At 48.3% G+C, this 20975-nt stretch overlaps 1 protein-coding gene across 1 annotated transcript in view; it reads left to right on the forward strand.

Annotated features, from left to right (window-relative positions):
* The first annotated feature begins 1990 nt into the window (after positions 1 to 1990).
* Positions 1991 to 20975, forward strand: part of TTLL3 (tubulin tyrosine ligase like 3) — a 28560-nt gene continuing 9575 nt past the window's right edge. The window contains 10 exon segments of the mRNA XM_082664163.1: positions 1991 to 2168; positions 3801 to 3954; positions 4090 to 4187; positions 5250 to 5378; positions 6405 to 6519; positions 7359 to 7457; positions 8690 to 8885; positions 12060 to 12208; positions 15323 to 15566; positions 16568 to 17003. Coding sequence (XP_082520289.1) covers positions 2121 to 2168; positions 3801 to 3954; positions 4090 to 4187; positions 5250 to 5378; positions 6405 to 6519; positions 7359 to 7457; positions 8690 to 8885; positions 12060 to 12208; positions 15323 to 15566; positions 16568 to 17003 — 1668 coding nt within the window. The 5' untranslated portion in view covers positions 1991 to 2120.

Raw genomic sequence — 20975 nt, forward strand, 5'->3', positions numbered from 1 at the left:
AGTGGTTAGGGTTGGCTGGACAGCTCTGTGGAGGACCCACCGTCACTGTATGAGCAGATCTACCAGTGAATAAAAAAGCTGCGTTCGTGGACTTTGCTTGAGTGGGCATTGCTACAGTTTGCCTCGCAGACTGTCCATTTGGTACTTGCATTACTGGTAGGCAACCCTCTGAGTGATGACATGGACTTGTGTTTAATAGCATTTCTTTTTGTGTGTGTGTGTGTGTGTGGTACGCGGGCCTCTCACTGTTGTGGCCTCTCTTGTTGCGGAGCACGGGCTCCAGACGCGCAGGCACAGCGGCCATGGCTCACAGGCCCAGCCACTCCGTAGCATGTGGGATCTTCCCGGACCGGGGCACGAACCTGTGTCCCCTGCATCGGTAGGCAGACTCTCAACCACTGCGCCACCAGGGAAGCCCTAATAGCAATTCTGTTTCAGAGTGGGGCTCTGGAGTCAGATCTGGGTTCCAATGCTGCCTCTGCTTTGCGATTTAAGGCAAATTATTTAACGTCTTGGAGCCTTATTTATCTCACCTGTGACATTTGAGGTTAACACTTTCCTACTACTTCCAAAAAGGTTGCTTACAGTCTTGTCTTGAGGGCTGTTGCATAACTTGTTTTTTTCTGCAGTCGACTCAAACAATGATACTTTATTTCCAAGGGGTTTTTTGGGGGGGTGGGGGGGCGGGGTGTGTTCTGCACTTCATTATTTTCCCCATAATACTGCCCTGGCTTTCAAATCTACCCCCAAGGACCTTACCCTAGCTCCATCTGCCAGGTTCTGCAGATCTGATCAGGTCTCACCAGGACACTGGCTTCCTTTTAGTTCCCCAGGAAGGTTCTTACTCTCTCAGGGCTGTTGCTGAGAATTTCCTCTCCCTGGAATGCTATTCCTCCCCTGGCAAACTCCTCAACACCTTTGCATTCTGTAGGCTTCAGCTTAAATGTCATCTCTTAAGAGAGGACATCCTTGATTACCTTATATAAAGTGTGCCCCCTTCCTAGTTTCAGTTCATTGCTTGTTCATTGCCCTTATCATACCTACACCTGTTTTATTCCTGTGTTGCTTGCTTTTTGTTTGTTTCCCCTTCACTTGGCTGTAAGCTCCGTGAAATCAGGGACCATCCCTAGGTTGTTCTTCCGGTCCCCAGCACCTAGCTCACCACGTAGCATGTGGTCCCCTATGAATACTGCGGAATAACTGAAGCCCCAGGAAGCGCTGGATAAAGAATCAGGACTCTGTCAGAAACTGGCGGACCAGTGAGTGCTCTGCGCTTCCAACTCCAGCGCCCTGTTCATTAAGGGTCTGGGGCAGGTGAGGCTCGGAGTTTGGCCTGCTGGAAGTAGTCCCACCGAACCAGCCCCCCGACGCCTGATTGTGCCGGGTGAATGGTTTCTAAGGCGACAAAAGACAGAGGGCGGGGCCTCAGAACGGAGGGCCCAGCTCCGGCACCGAAGGGCCCTCCTGCGAGACGCGGCTGCGCGCGGACGGGAGGCGGGCTCTGGGGCCCTGGGAACGCGCGCGCGCGGCGAGGGGTGCACGCACGGCCCCGACGCGGCGCTGCTCCTGAGGGCGGGGCAGCTGGGGGCTGTACCTTGCGGCTCCACCGCCTGGTACCGCCAGGACGCGGGTCCCGTGTGCAGCTGGCCGCGAAAGCCGCTGCCGCCCGAGCCCTGCACCAGTCCCCCCGCCCCATGGCCCTGGGCGCGCCACTCGGAGTTCCAGCTTCCAGAGGAGGCTCCGGCAGGCGGCCAACGCTGGGCAGGCAGCCCAGCCTCGGCGCTCCGCCTAGGCTGCGACCTCGAGTCCTCGGCCCACGGCGGCCACGCCCAGGGAGCCGCGGATCCCTGCCCCCCCTGGGCCCTCGCCCACCCCGGCCCAGGAGGACGACCCGCCGCAGGACGGTGAGGCCCTTTGCGGCCCGCCCCTCCTGGCCCGAGGCAGTTGGGGCCAGGACCAGAAGACTGGGGGTGGACGTGGGGATCCGGAGAAGAGCTGTAGAGGATGAGCATCCGGATGAAGAGTGGAGAGAGAGGAGGGGTGCCAACCCCAGCCCCACTGCGCATCTTTCTGCAGGTTCTCTTGTCCTTTGGCGAGGATTCTCCAAGGCGTCTCAACACATGGGCCGGCTCAGAAACGCCAAGATCCACGTGGAGAGAGCTATCAAGGTCGGAGGGAGCTTGGGGGTCTAGAAAGGGCCTGGAGAGTGGCTCATCCTGCCTCCCTGCACTATTTTCTCCCATCCTTAGAAAACATACAAGAAAAAAATCCTTGATCCCTTGATCCACACCCATCTTCAACTACTGCCCCATTTTTCAATACCCCCTTCACAGCCAGACTTCTTGGCAGAATTGTCTACTTCACCTGGGATTCACTCCTCAGCTCCCACCACTCTGGTTCCCTGCCCTTCCCCACTCCCATCGGGAACCACTCTAGTCAAGGTCACTGGTGACCTCCAAGGAGCCAGATCCAGCAGTCAGTCCCTCTTCTGTCCTGACCTTGGTTTGGCACCTTAGGCACCGACCCCCCACACGTACCTTCCCTTTTGGCTGTCTGCACACTCCTAGTTCTCCTTTCTCCCTCCCTGGCAGCTATTTTTCAGTTGCCTTTGAAGACTTCTTGGGACATTCCTGGTTCCCTGGGTCCCTCTCCACACCTGTCTCCTTGGCCGTGAGTCCAGTCAGTGTGCTGTGCCCCCTCCATGCCCTTTCCAGCCCAGCTTGTCCTCTAACTGCACGCTCCAGAGATCCAGCCCCCCACTTGACATCGCCCAGGGAACATCAAAGCATTTCAGACCCATGTCCCAAACCATACTCTTGATTTTCCTGCCCAAACCTGTTCTCCTCCCTACTCTCTGATCTCCTCCATCTCCCAGTTGTTCAAGCCAGAAATCTGATCTTTCTGTTCCCTCACCCACACATCTAATCCCATCAGCAAAACTAGTCTCTATTTCCAAAACGAATCTCACCTCTATTGCCTTGTTCCCATCCATCTCCACTGTAAGAACCTGCAGAAACAACAACAGCCTTCTGCCTCGTCTCCCTGCTTCCATCCTTGTCCCCTCCATCTGTTTTCCGTACGACAGCAAGCCAGCAAGCCACACTTACAGCCTCCAACTATGTCACTCCCTCCCTTCACTTTATTGCTTCATGCTACTCTTAATATAAAATTCAAGTTCGTTCCAAGGCCTGCAGGACCTTCCACAGTCTACTTCTACCTCTCAGGAGGTCTCCCCCTCATTTTCCACACTCCATTCACCCTGGCTTCCTTCCAGTTCCTCCCAACCTCTCCAGCCTCAAGACCTTTGCACATGCTTTTCCCTCTGCCTGAACTGCCATTTGCCCGGCTCTGCACATTCCTGGCTCCTTCTCAGCCTCCCCTGACTGTTTCTCTGGGTCCCCATTAAGATCCAGTTTCTCGAGCTCGCCAGCCTGGATGTAAATTCCTGCTCTTTCACTTAACCACTGTGTGGCCAAGCTACTCAATCTCTCTATGTCTCTGTTTCATAACCAGTTAAGTGGTGATAATAGTATCTATTAAAAATACATATCATTGTTAGTAATGTATATAAGTGATTAACACATAGAAGGTGCTCAGTAAATATTAGCAAATAAATATAGTTACTCTTGTGATGATTATTATGCAGATTATTTTTCTATTTATTTATAGCCTGTCTCTTCTACTGGAATATAAAAATTTCCTGAAGGCAGAGGCCATAGCTGTCTGGTTCACCGTTATATCCCCTGTGACAGGCACTTAGGCTATACTTACTGAACAAGCATTCTTCTGTCACCTTGCAGCAGAAGAAGATTTTCATGATCCAAGGCTGCTACCCTGTGATCCGGTGGCTTTTGCGCCGGAGGGGCTGGGTGGAGAAGAAGATGGTCCATCACTTGGGTACCACGCTGCCACCACCACACAAGGATCTGGGTGACAGTGACACCACTGAGGATGGTGAGCAATCCCTCCCTTTCCCCAAACTTCCTGAGTCCCATCCCTTTGGTTCCCGCTGTCCCAGGGTTGAGGCTGTGATATGGGCCTGTGGGGTGGGGACAGGGGCCTTACCAGGCCTGGTCTCTGCATCCACAGAGGACGAAGATGAGGATGAAGCATTCCGGCTACCACAGCTGTTCGACTTCGATGATTTACTGGAATTTGATGACCTGCATGGGACGCATGCTCTGATGGTGAGGGCCCAGGGGGCTGGACAGGGGTCTGCTTCGTTTGAGGGAGAGCACTAGAGTCCAGCTGGGTGACCTCAGACAAGTCCTTTCCTTCTCTGGGCCTCAGTTTCCCTATCTGTGATAAAAACGGATTGGTTCTCTAAAGCCTAGGTAGGCCAGCGGAGTGGTGAGGGACACAGACAAGGCTGGCCTGGGTTCAGAACTGTTTGTTGCTAGGTTGTTATCAGAAGCCGGCACAACCTGCACGCCTGGTAATTTCCCCCTTCCAAATAAAAACCCCATAGTTCATCTTCCCCCGTCCCCAGCAAGGGAAGGCTAGCAGGAAGGGCTTAAAACGTTTTGAAAGAGGCTGGTATGATGTTGTGGAGGGTGTGTGTGCTGAGATGGGGACACTTGGCTTTCAATCTTGGCACCACCACTTACTGAGCTGAACTAGACCAAACTGCCGTTTTCGTCTGTCAGGCGAGGTTGAGGACTGCCACTTCCATATGGCCCAACCTTGTGAGCCCTTGGACAAGTCCCTGTGCCTCAGTTCCCTCATCTGTGAAATGGGGATAATGGTAGCACCTACCTCATAGGGTCGTAGTGAGGATTAAATGAGTTGACATGGCAAGCTTAGAACAGGGCCTGGCACATGGTGTTACAGGTTATCAATAGTCCTACCTCCCAGAGTTGCAGGAAGGACGGAGAGAGGTGGAGCCCACGAGAGAGCCTTTGTCACATGCAGTGTGCCCATCAGCTTGGAGGCACAGTCATGCCACTGAGCAAGTCACTCATGGCCAAGAGCCAGAACAAGGTGTGGCGTTCAGGTGTGGGGCTTAGTCACTGCCTGGGGGCACCTGGCCAAAGGAGCTGCGAGCTCACCTGCTCTCTGCTCACGCAGTGTGTGCCCCGGAGGAAGAGATGTCTTTTCTTAATGTACACAAAGATGGCGTGTGGGCTAGAGGCCCCCTTGATAGCAACCTTTCCTTCCATTCTCCCACCTTGCTCAGCAGGGCGGGGAGAAGCCTCCTCGGGCCTTGTGCTGCCCACATTAGCCTCCCCTGTCTCCTCCCCTCCCCACAGTCGCGCATGGTTCGGAACGAGATCCCCTACTTCATCTGGACCACTCGGCGGAACATGCTGGACTGTCGCTTCCTCTCCAAGGATCAAATGATAAACCACTATGCCCAGGCGGGCTCCTTTACCACAAAGGTGGGTTCTCCAGGGCGCGGGCATGGCAGCTTCTAACCCCCCCACCCTTGGGCCGGCAACCTCACTCCCTGTTCTCCTCGTCAGTAAGAGTTTTCAGGAGATGGGGAGGTATATGACTCAGTGGGATTCGGACACACCTGGGTTCAAATCTAACCCCTGCAGCATGTCTGCCACATGTAGACATGATGCCTAACATAGATTCCAGGATCCAAATGGGATCTGGAGACAGAACAAACACCAAGTCCGGTGATAGTGAACAGGAGGACCCTTCTCTCCAAGCAGAGCATATCTGGCTGATGGATCCATTATATCTTAGCTGGGTTTATTAACAAGTGACTTTACCTCTCTGAGCCTCAGGTCCCTCATCTTTTTTTTTTTTTAATTTATTTATTTTTGGCTGCTTTGGGTCTTCGTTGCTGTGCGGAGGCTTTCTCTAGTTGGGGCGAGTGGGGCCTACTCTTTGTTGTGGTGCGCGGGCTTCTCATTGCGGTGGCTTCTCTCATTGCGGAGCACAGGCTCTAGGGGCGCTGGCTTCAGTAGTTGTGGCTCGCGGGCTTAGTTGCTCCACGGCATGTGGGATCTTCCCGGACCAGAGATTGAACCCGTGTCCCCTGCATTGGCAGGCGGATTCTTAAGCACTGCGCCACCAGGGAAGCCCAGGTTCCTCATCTTTAAATGAGAATACCAGTAAGACCTATCATCTAGGATTATGGCAAGAATGATAGGCTTTATAACTGAGACCTGCTAGTATATTATTAGTGTAGACTGGGAGGATTCCTAGAGAAGGCAGGTATTTAAGGGTGTGAAAGAGTGGATGGGAAGGATGTGGGGCATACTCGGCGGAGGAACCACATGGGCAACACGGGGAGGTGGACGTGAGTGGGTCAAGCCTAGCAAGTGGGGCAGAGGCCCTGAGCACATCCAAGCAGGGTCCCCTTGAGCTGTCTGGGTGTGTGCCAAGTGTGGGGGCCCTTGGAGGCCCTCTGGGCCAGTGCCACCCTGCCCCCTCAGCGGCTAACTCCATAGGTGGGTCTGTGTCTCAATCTCCGGAATTTGCCGTGGTTTGACGAGGCCGATGCCGACTCCTTCTTCCCGCGCTGCTACCGCCTGGGGGCTGAGGATGACAAAAAGGCCTTCATAGGTAAGGAGATGCCAGCCCCATGCCTGGACCCTCAAGCCGAGGGATGAGCGCTAAAGCCCTGGCTGGTGTTGGAGAGCAAAGGGCCCCTCTCCTCATGCCCTCATCTACCCCAGCAGATATCCTTCTCCCTCCCCAATCCTTATCTTTCCCTAATGTACCTCCCTTAATGAGCCTCCTGCCTTGGTCAACCCAGACCTCCAGAAGAGCTGATGTAGCTTAGTTTACTTTCTAGAGCAGGTTCTAAAAGTTGGTCTCTTGGTTGAGTTTGGAATCCAGAATAAGTTCCAACCTTGTGTCAGATTCCACTGGCTAGACTGGGTTCCAAACCTAGAAAAGGCTCTAGACTTTGGGATTCTCAGGCAGAGTAGGCTCCGACTCCAGCACATGCCCTAAAGTCAGGTCAGAATTTGGATCCAGATTAGATGCTAGGTTTAAATTAGTCTCCAAATCTGATATAGATTCTGGGCCAAGGTCTGGTTCTCAGGCTAGATAAGTATCAAAAGTGGATCAGGACATTGTAAATCAACTATACATCAATTAAAAAATAAAATTTAAAAAAAATCACCAAAAGAAAAAAAAAAAAGTGGATCAGGAACAGAAGAGAGAAAGCAGACAGCAGATCCAGGCATGATTCTGAAGGTAGAGTATGAGCCAAGTCAGGTGAGGTTCTGGGTCTGGTTCTACAGTTGAAACAGAAGCCAGGTTCTAGTCCGGGTTCTAGAATCAGAAACAGTAGTCAGGTTCCGGATCCAAAATGGGGCAGGTCATGCTCAGGTTCCGGAACCAGAATAGTCCTGGAGCCTAGAGGCTGAGCAGGGTATCCCCTGCCCCCGGAGCAGAGGACTTCTGGCTGACAGCTGCCCGCAACGTTCTCAAGCTGGTGGTAAAGTCAGAATGGAAGTCATACTCTATCCAAGCAGAAGAGGCAGAGGCCCCAGGTAAGCACTGTGGTTACCTCCACCCCCCAGTCGCTTATCCTCCCACCCAGCCACACACCCATCCACCTGTTCATCCACGCATCTGTCTTTGTATTTTTCTTATCCATCTGCCCATCCACCACCCCTTCCTACCAGCCCATCCGTACATTTATCCACCCATCTGTCCACCCTTTGTCCATCCATCTGCCTACCTTCTCACCCACCCGACTCATGTACCTACCCATTCATCCATCCATTCATCTTCCCCCCCACTGTCGTTCTGTTCATTCACCTACTTCTCTCAGCTCCTCTCTCCCTATCCATCTAGCCACTCCACCTTCCTACCTATCTACCTATCTGTCCTTGTCTCCCCATCCATTTACCTCTTTTCCATCCAGCCATCCATCACCTATGTGTCCTCCGGCCCATCCACTCATCATTTTTCTGTCCCAACCACCTACCCAAGTGTCTTCCTATACATTTGTTAATTGACCCACTGCCTCATTCAGCCCTCCTATGGGCCTGGCATGTGGCCAAGCACTCGAGAGAGGACAGACTAAGAGGATGTGGTCCATCCCTGCCCTGTGGGGAGCTCAGGTCTGTGAGGAGAGGAAGCTGTGCAACCATGTAGTTTCACTTGGTCTGAGGACTCCTTGTGCCTTGTGAAGGGGGACACAGAGAGTCCCTCGCTGCCTGCTGGCTCAACCCATTGCTTGCCTTTTCCCTCTCTGGACTTAGCTCCTACCTCACAGCCTCCACCCTGTAACCCAGGGTCTAATCAGCCAGGGATTCGAAGAAGTGAGGGGCAGCTCTACTGGGAGGAGGAAAATCCCTGGCTCTTCCAGAGGCCGACTGCCCAATTGCTGTCTCTTGGGTGTGTCAGGTGCAAAGAAGACGGTCATGTGTCGGGGTCAGGGGCACAAAGGCCCCAGGCGTGTCAGAACTCCCAAGCACGGAGAGGCTGCAGGTGTGTGCTGGGGTTATAGGTGCTGAGATGCTTCGGGGACATTTAGGGTGGAGCCTCAAACGAGTGATAGGTCCTGGGACACTGAGGGCCAAGGGTGAGCACTGGGGCCGCAGGTGAATTTAGAACAAAAGCTCCAGGTGAGTGATAGGTCCCAGGGCAGTAGGGGATGCAGGTGTGTGCTGGGCCTCAGGTGTATTTAGGGTGAAGTCTCAGGTAAGTGACAGGCCTTGGGGCAGTGGGGGCCATGGCATATGGGATAGTGACAGCCCCCTCCCTGTCTCTACAGGAGACAAGCAGCCCAAGAAACAAGAGAAAAAGCCGGTGACGGTGTCCCCAGAGTTTGTGGATGAGGCTCTGTGTGCCTGCGAGGAGCACCTTAACAACGTGGCCCACGTGGACATTGACAAGGACATGGAGGCCCCGCTCTACCTGAGCCCTGAGGGCTGGTCCCACTTCCTCCAGCGCTACTATCAAGTGGTCCAGTGAGTACCTCTGCAGCCCTGGCCATGGGGCATGGCAGATGCTCCTTGCTCTCGGGCAGCTTCCGTGTTCTGAGCTGATGCTCAGGGACAGACCCTCTCTGTCGAGTGCTGCCCCCATCTCTCTCCAAATCTCCCCGTTTTGTTCACCCCACTATTCTCCTTCTTCAGAACCCCCAAGAGCTCCCACTGCCTTCATAATAGGGTCCAAACTACTCTTCCCAGACCTTGACATAGCATAGTGACCAAGATCATGGCTGTGCTGTCAGATAGACCTGAGTCTGCCTTTGCCGCTTCCAAGCTCTGTGACCTTGGGAACATCACTAATCCTTATGAGCTTTGCTTTTCTCAAATGTAAAATTGGTTTAAAAATAATGTCTGCCTGAAAGGTAGGATTAGACAGGATAATCTGTATGATGTTCTCAGCACTGACTCTTAGTTTTCACTCACAAAGTAAGACTCTATTAAGTCATTTAGATTTTATCCTGCAGGCCAACGTTTCCCAAAGTGTACTACACAGGAGGCTAGTACTACAGGCTGTAAATAGAGTTTATGAAAAAGGGGCTTTTGTGGTCCATCACATTTGGAAAACATTGGGTTAAACAAAGTTAGTTAAAATAGGTTTCCTTGACGCAGGACTTTTCAGAACCTATGGGTGGTGTAAACCTCCAAGAGAGACAGCGTGTGCAGTATATCCTGTACTTAGGTGACCCCAGCCCCCCGCCCCAAGCATCCTGAGCGGTTGCGTTTGCAGAACACACTCCGGGAAAAGGTTCTTGAGCAGAGCAAAGGAGTATTGAGATGGACCTGGAGCTGTTGTAGAGAGACTCCGTTCAGCAGAGTGTGTGGGAGAGCCTGGACGGAGGAGGACCCTGAAGGCAGGAGCACACTCAGCATTTACCAAGCCCCTCCTGTGTGCCAGGAGTTGTGCCAGGCTCCAGAAATGAAACGAAGTCCCTGCCCTCAGGGGCACACAGCAGTAAGCTTGGCGGGGGGAGTGCCAGGGCCCTCAGCTGGCATGGTGTTAGAATAGAAAGGAACAGACAGATTTAATGATTGATGGAGACTGAAGAACTAATAAATGAACTTTGGACGAATGAATTACCAAGCAAACCCACATCACTGATGAATAATTCATTTGTATCTTTTTTTAAACATTGGGAAACAAAAACTAGGTGACCCCATACTTTCCCCTCACCTGTCAGAAAACATGAAGCCACCCTTCTTAAATTAAGAATGATCAGGACTGAGTTAGAACAGTAGGTGGAAAGAATGTCAGTCCTCTGCATTTCCGGATGTGGGGCAAGTTGGGGGCTGGAGGAACCTCTCAAAAGTCAGGATTACATAAAATATTACATCATATAACATTGCCTTGAATTGTTCAGTACAGATCATTAGCTTTTATTAATTTATTCAGTATTTATCGCTGCTTCTCAACTTTTTAAAAAACAAATCCATGACGCACCAGCCAGACTTTTTTTCTTTTCCCCGCTCCCCCCACCAACCAGGCTTTTATCAAGGTTCACTTTCCACAGAAACACTGTTTATTTTTTTGCTAAATATAAAATCATATTGTCATGTTGAATACACTTTTTCAAGTTGCACGTGCCCCTGCCACCACCACGTGACACTTTCCTGGGCCAAATCACGGATTTGCTCAGCAGATTCTTTATGCCATGGCCACAGAAAAGTTTCCAGCAAACCTTGTGGAAATAGAAGAGCCAGGACTTACGTGTGAGTAAGAGGCCTTGCCAAGCCCCCTCCATCTGACTGTCCCCGTTCCTGGCACTGCCCAGCTGCTGCTGCTGCTCCTGCCTTAGCAACAGAGAGACAAGTTCTCCGTGGCTGGAGACATTCAAGAGGCTAAGATGTTAAAGAGACATTACCATTCTCTGGTAACGAATGAATACGAATCCTTCGTATTCATTCAGAAGAAAACAAATGGGAGAGTTTGGATGAGGCTACCATCTGGGGTATTTTGTGACTTGGTTTAGCTGAGGACATTCTGCGTCCTGTAGGGAACAGGTCCCTCTTTGTCCATGAACCCTTATCAGTACAGCCCAGTTGCTGAGGCCAGCTCCCGCCAGAGGACTTACTTATCCAACCAGTCATTCAGTTAACAAACTTTCAGGGAGCGCCTAATAAGTGCTGGGTACTGCTTGGGGTTGGGACTACAGCAGAGAATAACAACTACAAAAAATATTCCTGCCCTCATAAAGCTTACGTTCCAGTGAGCAGAGACAGGCAATAACCAAATGGGTCTGGGTGTCAGGTGGTAAGTGATGGGAAGAGAAATAAATCAAGGAGATGTGTCATACAGATGTGCTAGAAAAGAATTAGACTAAGGGGCTTCCCTGGTGGCACAGTGGTTGAGAGTCCGCCTGCCGATGCAGGGGACACGGGTTCGTGCCCCGCCCCGGTCTGGGAAGATCCCACATGCCGCGGAGCGGCTAGGCCCGTGAGCCATGGCTGCTGAGCCTGCGCGTCCGGAGCCTGTGCTCCGCAATGAGAGAGGCCACAACAGTGAGAGGCCCGCGTACCGCAAAAAAAAAAAAAAAAAAGAATTAGACTAGAAAGGGGCCACCTATCAACCAGTGTTAGGTTCTGATTAGGAGGGGAATGAACCCCCCCAAAGCACCTGTGGATGAAGAATCAGGAAGAGTGGAGTTTGCATCCTGCCACTTAACTCAGTGTGTGGCCTTGGGCAAATCCCTCAACTCTCCAACCTTCAGTTTATACTTCTCTAAAATGGGACCAGTAACATCTCCCTGGAGATGGATTAGTGATAATATAGATAAAGCCCTTGGCACAGTGCCTGGCACATAGTGGTGCCTCATCATTTGATGCTGGTATGATTAAATTCTATCAAAGGCAGTTTTAATGTAATAGAAAGGGAGGTGGCAGAAGGTGGAGTGTTGGAGTGAGGGGGGTGCAGTAGGTAGAATGTCCCCATCCTCTCCCATTCCAGCAGTCTGGGACGGTGCCCTGGGCAGGGTGGATTTGAGGGACAGCCTGAGCGTGGGGCTGGAGGTTTGGGAGAGACCTATCTGGATCTCTAGGGGAAGGGCGTGACCAAAGCTGGTTGGACCATGGCCAGGGAGCTTTTGTCTCCCCTTGCCTTGTTCACCAGGATGCCCCCAGGCCCAGCCCTGCCCAAGTCCCATCATCTCCCCACAGCGAGGGGGCAGAACTCAGGTACCTCGACACTCAGGTCCAGCGCTGTGAGGACATCCTGCAGCAGCTGCGGGCCGTGGTGCCCCAGATGGACATGGAAGGAGATCGCAACATCTGGATCGTGAAGCCGGGAGCCAAGTCCCGTGGACGAGGTGGGGGTCAGCCCCTGCTTCCTGTACCAGCACCCTACACCCTCCCCAGCTAGAGGCCAGGGAAGTTAAATAGTACAGGTTCTGTTGGAGCCAAACTACCTAGGTTCGAATCCCAGCTCTGCTACTTACATGCTGTGTGACCTTGAACAAGTTATGTCACTTCTCTGAACCTCAGTTCCCTTATCTGTTGAGGATTAAACAAGGTAGTACATCTACCACTCAGCATGGTGCCTGGCACAGTAGCCACCCCATCAATGTTGGCTGCTGTGATGATGATGCCAGCACCTCCTCTCCTGCCCTGAGGGTTTAGGTTAATGCTTTAGGCAGGTCTGGTGATACTCACATGCAGTTGCTTGTCATCTAAGGGCTCTCATATTTGACCAGTGCATCCTTGTGAGGGTATAGTACAGGGGTCAAGGGTATGGATGCTGGGAGCGAGACTTCCTGGATTCAAACCCCAGCTCTGCCTCCTAATATCCATAAGACCTCGGGCAGGTTAGTTAACCTCTTCCGTGCCTCATTTTCATCATTGTTAAAATGAAGCCAATGATGCCTACCTGAGAGAATTACATGAGAATCATATATGGAAAGTGCTTAGATCGTGCGCTTTTACAGAGTACCTGCTATGTAATAACAGCTATTATTATTCTGACTGCTTAGCATGAATGGAATTTGAACAGGGCAGCCAGCAAGCTGGAGTGGTGCATTAGCCCAGCCTTTAAAAGATGGTTAAGGACTTCCAAGATGTAAAAAACAGACTTCTGGCAGCAGATCGCTCCATGTACTGCCTGCCCTTGGGTGAATTTGTTCATGTCCAAGTGAAGCTGTCGCAGCTCCACACACTATGGGACACTCTTGTTGGGACGTCTTTTCAAAACCAGCATCATAGTCTTCTCTTTTTCTACCTTGGAAATAGTTTTGTTGGTTTTTTCCAAGTATGAAAATACGTATTTGTTATTTTTTTTAAAAAGATCAGACAGTACAGAAAAGTGGAAGGAAGCAAAGGCACCCTTGATTTCCCTGAGATAACTACAATTCACCTTGTGATGTGTTTCTTTCTATACTTTCTTCTATGCATCTGGAGAGAGTGTGCATGTTTTATTTTATTTTAAATAAGAGCATACTATTTGGTAGCTTCCTTTTTTCATTTATTATATCTTTCCATATCAGTGAGTATTACTCATTTATTTTTTGCACCTTTCTTTTTTCTTAACAGTAGATCTTGGAGATCACTCCATTTTAGTACATCTAGATCTGCTTTTCTTCCCTGCCTGTTTTTAGCTTATTATTATAGACACTTTTCAAACATACACAAAAGCAGAGAGAATAATACAGTGAATCCCAAAGTATTTCAACATTTTCTCTCCATTTTTAGAAAAACTTAATTGAAATATGTATACAATATACTTCACTGAAAAGGGTATACATTGTGAATATACAACTCAGTGAATTGTCACATAGTGAACACACTCGTGGAAACAGCACCCACATCATGAAATACAGCACCCTAGAGGGCCCCCTCCCATGCCATCTCCAGGTCTCTACCTCCCTGCAATGGGAACCCCTATGCTGACTTATAACACCATAGATTAGTGTTGCCTGTTTTTGAATTTTATATAAAAGTACAGTAGGTGCTTTCTTACCTCATTCTGTTTTACAGCTGCATAGTCTAATCTTGTTTAGATGTACTCTCGTGGTCTTACCTAATCCTTTTCTGATGCATATTTAGATGGCCGCCATTTTTTTTCCTGTTTATTTGATTATTGATTGATGAATTGCTATTACAAGCAACACTGTGTTGAATATCCTGTGCAGATATCTTAGCAGCCTTTCCATTTATTTCCTTAGGATAAATTCCTAAAAGTGAAATTGCTGGGTCAGAGGTCATGAACAGCCTCAGTCTTTGGCTATACAAGGCGTCATGTTATTGGGAATCTTAGTGATCATTCTGGCCATTTGAGAAAGGATCTGGCTTGGGAACCCGGCACAAGTTATTCTGTGCCATGGGCGGGCAATCAGACTGTTTGAGGGGCCAAACAATGAAGAAATGAGATTGATTTGTGTGTTTGTTTGCCTTGTGATTCTTACTGTAGACCCTTGAACAACGTGGGTTTGAACTGCATGGGTCCACATATATGCGGATTTCTTTCGCTGTATACATACTTCAGTACTACATGATCTGTTGCTGGTTGAATCCGTGGATGCGGAACCACGGATACAGGGGGCCTACTGTAAAGTTATTTGATAATTTTTGACTGCTCGGAGGGTTGGCGCTCCTAATCCCCGTGTTGTTCAAGGGTCAGCTGTATATATCAGCATTAAAATAACGCCTTTTTAGCATAAGATACTTAACTTCACTCGTTATAAAACATAAAATTAAAATATCATTCTAGCTAAGAGAATGGCAAAAATAAATCATCAACAGTGTTGATAGAATGTGGGCAAACACACAATCTCATACACTCTTACTGGGAGTGCAGATTGGTAGAACATCTTTGTTCTATAAAGTGAAAAAATGCACATACCCTTTGAGCCAGCAAATCTATAGCTAGAGATGTTTTCCACAGGTAACTAGTAATAATGATACGAGTTAACATTTACTGAATGCTCACCAAGTGCCAAGCAGTGTTCCAATTCCTTAGCATGTTTAAGTGCATAGAATCCTACGAAACTGAGGCACACACAACTCTTCCATAACCTGGGAGCCTATCCATAGGACCTGGAAGCAGCACTTGGCTGCCTCTGGGGAAGGAGATGTATTTTTTTTCATTGTATACCCTTTTGTACTGCCTACTTTTCACTTCTGTTGTTTTATATTCCATTAGTTATTATGAAAAACTAATCAGAGTCATTTATGCACATGGTTTTTAAAAAAGCCCAGTACTGTTTGAATTGTTATCCGTGCATATATTCCTTTTCATCAAATAAAACTGGTTAATTTTTTTTTAAACTTTAAATCCTTAGCAGATTCTCAGCTTTCCCAAAGGGAACAGGGAGAAGGGGGCAGGCTCACCCATTTGGGCCTATCAGTCCTTTGGGGATGAGAGCTTATGATGAGCTGTCCATCTCCCAGCCCAAACCTGGCCTGATCCCTGACCACCATTTCCCCCGAAGGCATCATGTGCATGGACCACCTGGAGGAGATGCTGAAGCTGGTGGATGGCAATCCTATGATGATGAAGGACGGCAAGTGGGTGGTGCAGAAGTATATTGAGCAGCCCCTGCTCATCTTTGGCACCAAGTTTGATCTGAGACAGTGGTTCCTGGTGACCGACTGGAACCCGCTTACTGTGTGGTTCTACCGCGACAGCTACATCCGCTTCTCTACACAGCCCTTCTCCTTGAAGAACCTGGACAAGTGAGCCTCCCCCAGAACCCTCACTCCCATGAGCTCCCAGTCTAGCTGGGGAGCTGGCAGGAAGCAGCGATTCCAAGGCAATGCGGGGCTCCAAACACACTCTGCAGGCAGGCAGGCCTCAATCCATCCAACACTTGTGTGTACCCTGTGCCGTTCAGTGTTCTAGGCACGTGGGACACAGCAGTGAACAAAACGAGCCCAGCCCTCAAGAGTTCATATTCCAACAGGGAGAAACAGACAAGCCATGAACATAATCAGTAAAATCATCTAATGGGTTAAAAGTGATATGTGTTATGGAAGAAAGGATGTAGAGCGGGGTAAAGGGGGATCAGGAGAAATGCGAGAGGAGAGAGGCAGGTTGCAGCGTTCATTTCGGGGGAGAGGAAGCCTGTTGAGCCCTCGGTTCAAATTCCGTCTCTGAAGCTTCCAAGCTCTGTGACTTGGGTCAGGTGAAAACCTATCAGTATTTAAGCTTCTGTTGCCACATCTGAAGAATGGAGGCAGTAATATGGAGCTCATAGCTGTCGGCTACTGAGTGCTCTGTATGTGACGATTGCTAAGCACTTCATGTATGTTATCTCAGTCCTCCGTGAAAACCCGGTGAAGTGGTACTGTTACTTACCCCCATTTTACAGATGTTGAAAGGAGCCCATGGGTTAAATGACTTATGTAAGGTCTTACCAGTCAGCGATGAAGATAGAACTTGAACACGTGTCTTAGTGACCATGGGGCCCATACTCTTAACCACCTTCTTATCTTCCAGGCACTGGGAGGGTTAACTGACACTGTCACAAAGCACTTAACACTGTGGCCCCTGTGCCCTCAGAGAGGTCCTGAGTGAAGACTGGTAGTGGCCCTAGAAGAATGTGATGAGGCCTTTGTCACCTCAAGCTGAATGGTCCAGAGTGTGCCGGGCTGGTTCCGGGGTTTGCCTGCCCTCCCCACGTTTGGGTGGGAGGGGCACAGGGAGCCAGCCCTCAGCTTTCTGCTCTCTGTCCCAGCTCCGTGCACCTGTGCAACAACTCCATCCAGAAGCACCTGGAGAATTCGTGCCACCGACACCCACTGCTGCCCTCAGATAACATGTGGTCAAGCCAGAAGTTCCAGGCCCACCTGCAGGAGATGGGGGCCCCGAACGCCTGGTCCACCATCATCGTGCCTGGCATGAAGGCTGCAGTGATCCACGCCCTGCAGACCTCCCAGGACACCGTGCAGTGTCGGAAGGCCAGCTTCGAGCTCTATGGCGCTGACTTTGTGTTCGGTGAGGACTTCCAGCCCTGGCTGATCGAGATCAACGCCAGCCCCACCATGGCACCCTCCACGGCTGTCACCGCCCGGCTCTGTGCCGGCGTACAGGCCGACACCCTGCGCGTGGTCATCGACCAGCGGCTGGACCGCAGCTGTGACACGGGGGCCTTCGAGCTCATCTACAAACAGGTGAGGTGGCCAGGCCCAGGCAGCACCCAGGGAGGCCTTCCCATAGTGGAGCTCAGGGCTTTGCAGTCATATAAACCTGGCTCAAGTCCTGGTCCTGCCACAGTGACTGGGTACAGCCATTTCACCCCCTTGAGCCTCCATTTCCCCATCTGTAAGATGGACATGCTATAACCATCTTTCTCCTGGGGTTTGGGAGATGAAATGAGTTAACGTGTGGATAATATTTCTAGAGAGGCCAGTAGCATAGTGTTAAAAGCATAGACTCTGAAACCTCCCTGGGTTCAAATCCTGGCTCAAATTCCTAACCTCTAGGGGTCTCAGTTTCCTTATTTGTAGAGCGGGAATGAAAATGGTACCTACGTCATAAGATTGTGAAAATTAAATGAGCTGATACAGGTAAAGCATTTTAGAGGTGCCTGGCACATAGTAAATGCTACAGAGGTTTTAGCTATTGTTAGTACCTAGTAAGGTTGTTAGGAGTTTTATGATAAATGCCATCACTGTAAAGTGCCTCACATATAGTAAGAGCCAATTTGAGGAGGCTGCTATTATTATTGTTATGTTATTATTGTTGTTGTTATTATTTATTTTACCTTGTTCCAAAAAGAGGTTTGAATCCACTTATTGGAATAAGATTTTTAAAAGTCAGAAAACTGACTTCAAGTGTTTCTGAACGCTGCAAGTAATTTCCTGTGGTTATTAAATTAAGTATCCTAAACCTTCTGATTGGGATTAGGCTTCCATCAAAGTTTGGCCACAGGGAGAGAATGTGCTGATCGTATAACCCAAGTGTCCTGGTCTTTGTCAGTTACTGATTGTATCTTAATTTAATATATTGACATTTTGGCTTCAAAAACTGTAAATGAGGAAACATAAGGGCAGGAAAATAAGATGAAGCAAAGGGGAAGGGAAAGTTTTAACTTAGTGGTTCCCAAATGCTGATCACAGGCCAGAATCTCCCGGAAAGTTTTCCAAAGGTACTGTTGTCAGGAAGCCCCACCCCCAGAGGTTGACCCGAAATGACTGGTTTAGGGACTATGCATCTGTACTTTTCAAATATCCTAGTTTTTCCCAAAATCTCTTATAGCCAAGTCTTTTTGTTTTGGTTTTGTAAACCAACATGTAATCAAGATTCACGCTTTGCATTGGTTGTTTTGTCTCTTTCATTTCCTTTCTTTGCTTTTTTTTTTTTTTTTTTAAATAGGTACTCCCACTCAGAAAGGAGAGGCAGGGTGGGAAGTACATAGGAATCATTAGTCCATAGCAATTGTGAAACCCACCCTGGCACTTAATTCTCCTTTTGCTCTTAGGATCCATTATTACTTTCTAGGAGTTCCCTGTGTCTCTTGCTTCCATCCATTGGGAAGTCAGTTCAGCCTTGAGTCATCCTCCCTCTTCTGTGATCATGCTCGGTAGTTCTTAGTCTGTTACCTGCTCAAAGAATTTTGGGGGTACAGAAGCCTCTTCCATTTCATATTGCATCTGTCCCTTTCAGTCCAAGTTGATATTTTTAAAAGCCTTGTGGGTTTCTTGTATATCAATTTATAACCCATTTTATTACACAAAGGCCATGTCCACAGATCTTAGAGATAAACTCTTCTCTCTTCTATGAGGCTGATGTAGGACAACAGCCCTCAAAATTATAGAAGCCCTACTGTTAACAGAGAGGGCCTGCAACCCTGTCTTTTAACTCAAAATGTGTTAAAGACTTAATCATAAGACCTACAGGTATACACTTGGGATGCTGAAAAGACCTGCAGCTGCTTTAAAGGACCTATTAGGCATGGCTTAGATTTCTCTGAAGTTTTTTTTGTTTTGTTTTGTTTTTAGATATCATTGACGTACAACATGGTTAGCTTCAGATGTACAACATAATATTTGTATATATTGTGAAATGATCACCAGTAAGTCTAGTTAACATCTATCACCACAGTTACAAATTTTTTTTCCTTGCATTTACTTTCTCAGCAACTTTCAAGTATGCAATACAGCATTATTAACTATAGTCGCCATTCTGTACCTTACATGACTTATTTATTTTGTAACTGAAAGTTTGTAACTTTTTATCCCCTTCACCCACTTTGCCCACCCACCAACTATCTTTCTCTGTATCAGTGAGTTCAGTTTGTTTTTGATTTTAGATTCCACATATAATTGAAATTATATGGTGTTTGTCTTTCTCTGTCTGATTTATTTCACTTAGCATAATGCCCTCAAGGTCTATCCACATTGCCACAAATGGCAAGATTTTCTTCTTTTTATTTATTTATTTTTTGGGGCCATGCCATGCTGCATGTGGGATCTTAGTTCCCTGACCAGGGATAGAACCCATGCTCCCTTGCAGTGGTAGCACAGAGCCTTAAACCACTGGACCACCAGGGAACTCCTGAGATTTTCTTCTTTTTAATGGCTGAGTAATATTCCATTGTATATTTATATATACCACATTTTCGTTGTCTCCTCATCCATGAGTGGATGCTTACGTTGCTTCCATGTGTTGGTTATTGTAAATAATGCTGCCATGAACATGGGCTTGCAGATATCTTTTCGAGTTAGTGTTTTCATTTCCTTCAGGTAAACACCCCGAAGTGGAATTGCTGGATCATATGGTAGTTTTATGTTTAACTTTTCAAGAAATCTCCATACTGTTTTCCATAGTGCCTGTAGCGATTTACATTCCCACCAAACATGCACAAGGGTTCCCTTTTCCTTACATCCTCGCCAACACTTGTAATTTTTTGTCTTTCGGATGATAGCCATTCTAACAGGTGTAAGATGATATCTCACTGTGGCTTTGATTTGCATTTCCCTGATGATTAGTGATGTTGAGCACATACTCATGTACCTGTTGGCCATCTGTATGTCTTCTAAAAAATGTCTATTCAGATCCTTTGCCCATTTTCTAATCAGATTGTCTTCATATATTTTGGGGACCTCCCTTGTGGTCCAGTGGATAAGACTCCGTGCTTCCACTGCAGGGGGCGTGGGTTAGATGCCTGGTCGGGGAACTAAGAACCTGCATGCCACATAGTGCAGCCCAAAAAAAAAAAAAGAAAAAAGATTGTGTTTGTATGTTTGGATATAAACCTCTTACAAATGATTTACAAACATTTTCTCCCATTTGGTAGTTTGTCTTTTTTTTAAATTTTTTATTTATTTTTTTATACAGCAGATTCTTATTAGTTATCCATTTTATACATATTAGTGTATACATGTCAATCCCAATCTCCCAGTTCATCCCACCACCACCACCCCCCTGCCACCGCTTCCCCCTCTTGGTGTCCATACGTTTGTTCTCTACATCTCCATCTCAATTTCTGCCCTGCAAACCAGTTCATCTGTACCATTTTTCTAGGTTCCACATGTATGCGTTAATATACGATATTTGTTTTTCTCTTTCTGATTTATCTCACTCTGTATGACAGTCTCTAGATCCATCCACATCTCTACAAATGACCCAATTTCATTCCTTTTTATGGCTGAGTACTATTCCATTGTGTATGTGTACCACATCTTCAACAGACCATTCGTCTGTCGATGGGCATTTAGGTTGCTTCCATGACCTGGCTGTTGTAAATAGTGCTGCAATGAACACTGGGGTGCATGTGTCTTTTTGAATTATGGTTTTCTCTGGGTATATGCACAGTAGTGGGATTGCTGGGTCATATGGTAATTCTATTTTTAGTTTTTCAAGGAACCTCCATACTGTTCTCCATAGGGGCTGTATCAATTTACATTCCCACCAACAGTGCAGGAAGGTTCCCTTTTCTCCACACCCTCTCCAGCGTTTGTTGTTTGTAGATTTTTTGATGATGCCCATTCTAACTGGTGTGAGGTGATAACCTCATTGTAGTTTTGATTTGAATTGCTCTAAATTAGTGATGTTGAGCACGTTTTCACGTGCTTCTTGGCCATCTGTATGTCTTCCTTAGAGAAATGTCTATTTAGGTCTAATGCCCATTTTTGGATTGG

Source organism: Grampus griseus, assembly GCF_964374135.1.
Source record: "Grampus griseus genome assembly, chromosome: 10".
Taxonomy (NCBI): Eukaryota; Metazoa; Chordata; class Mammalia; order Artiodactyla; family Delphinidae; genus Grampus; species Grampus griseus.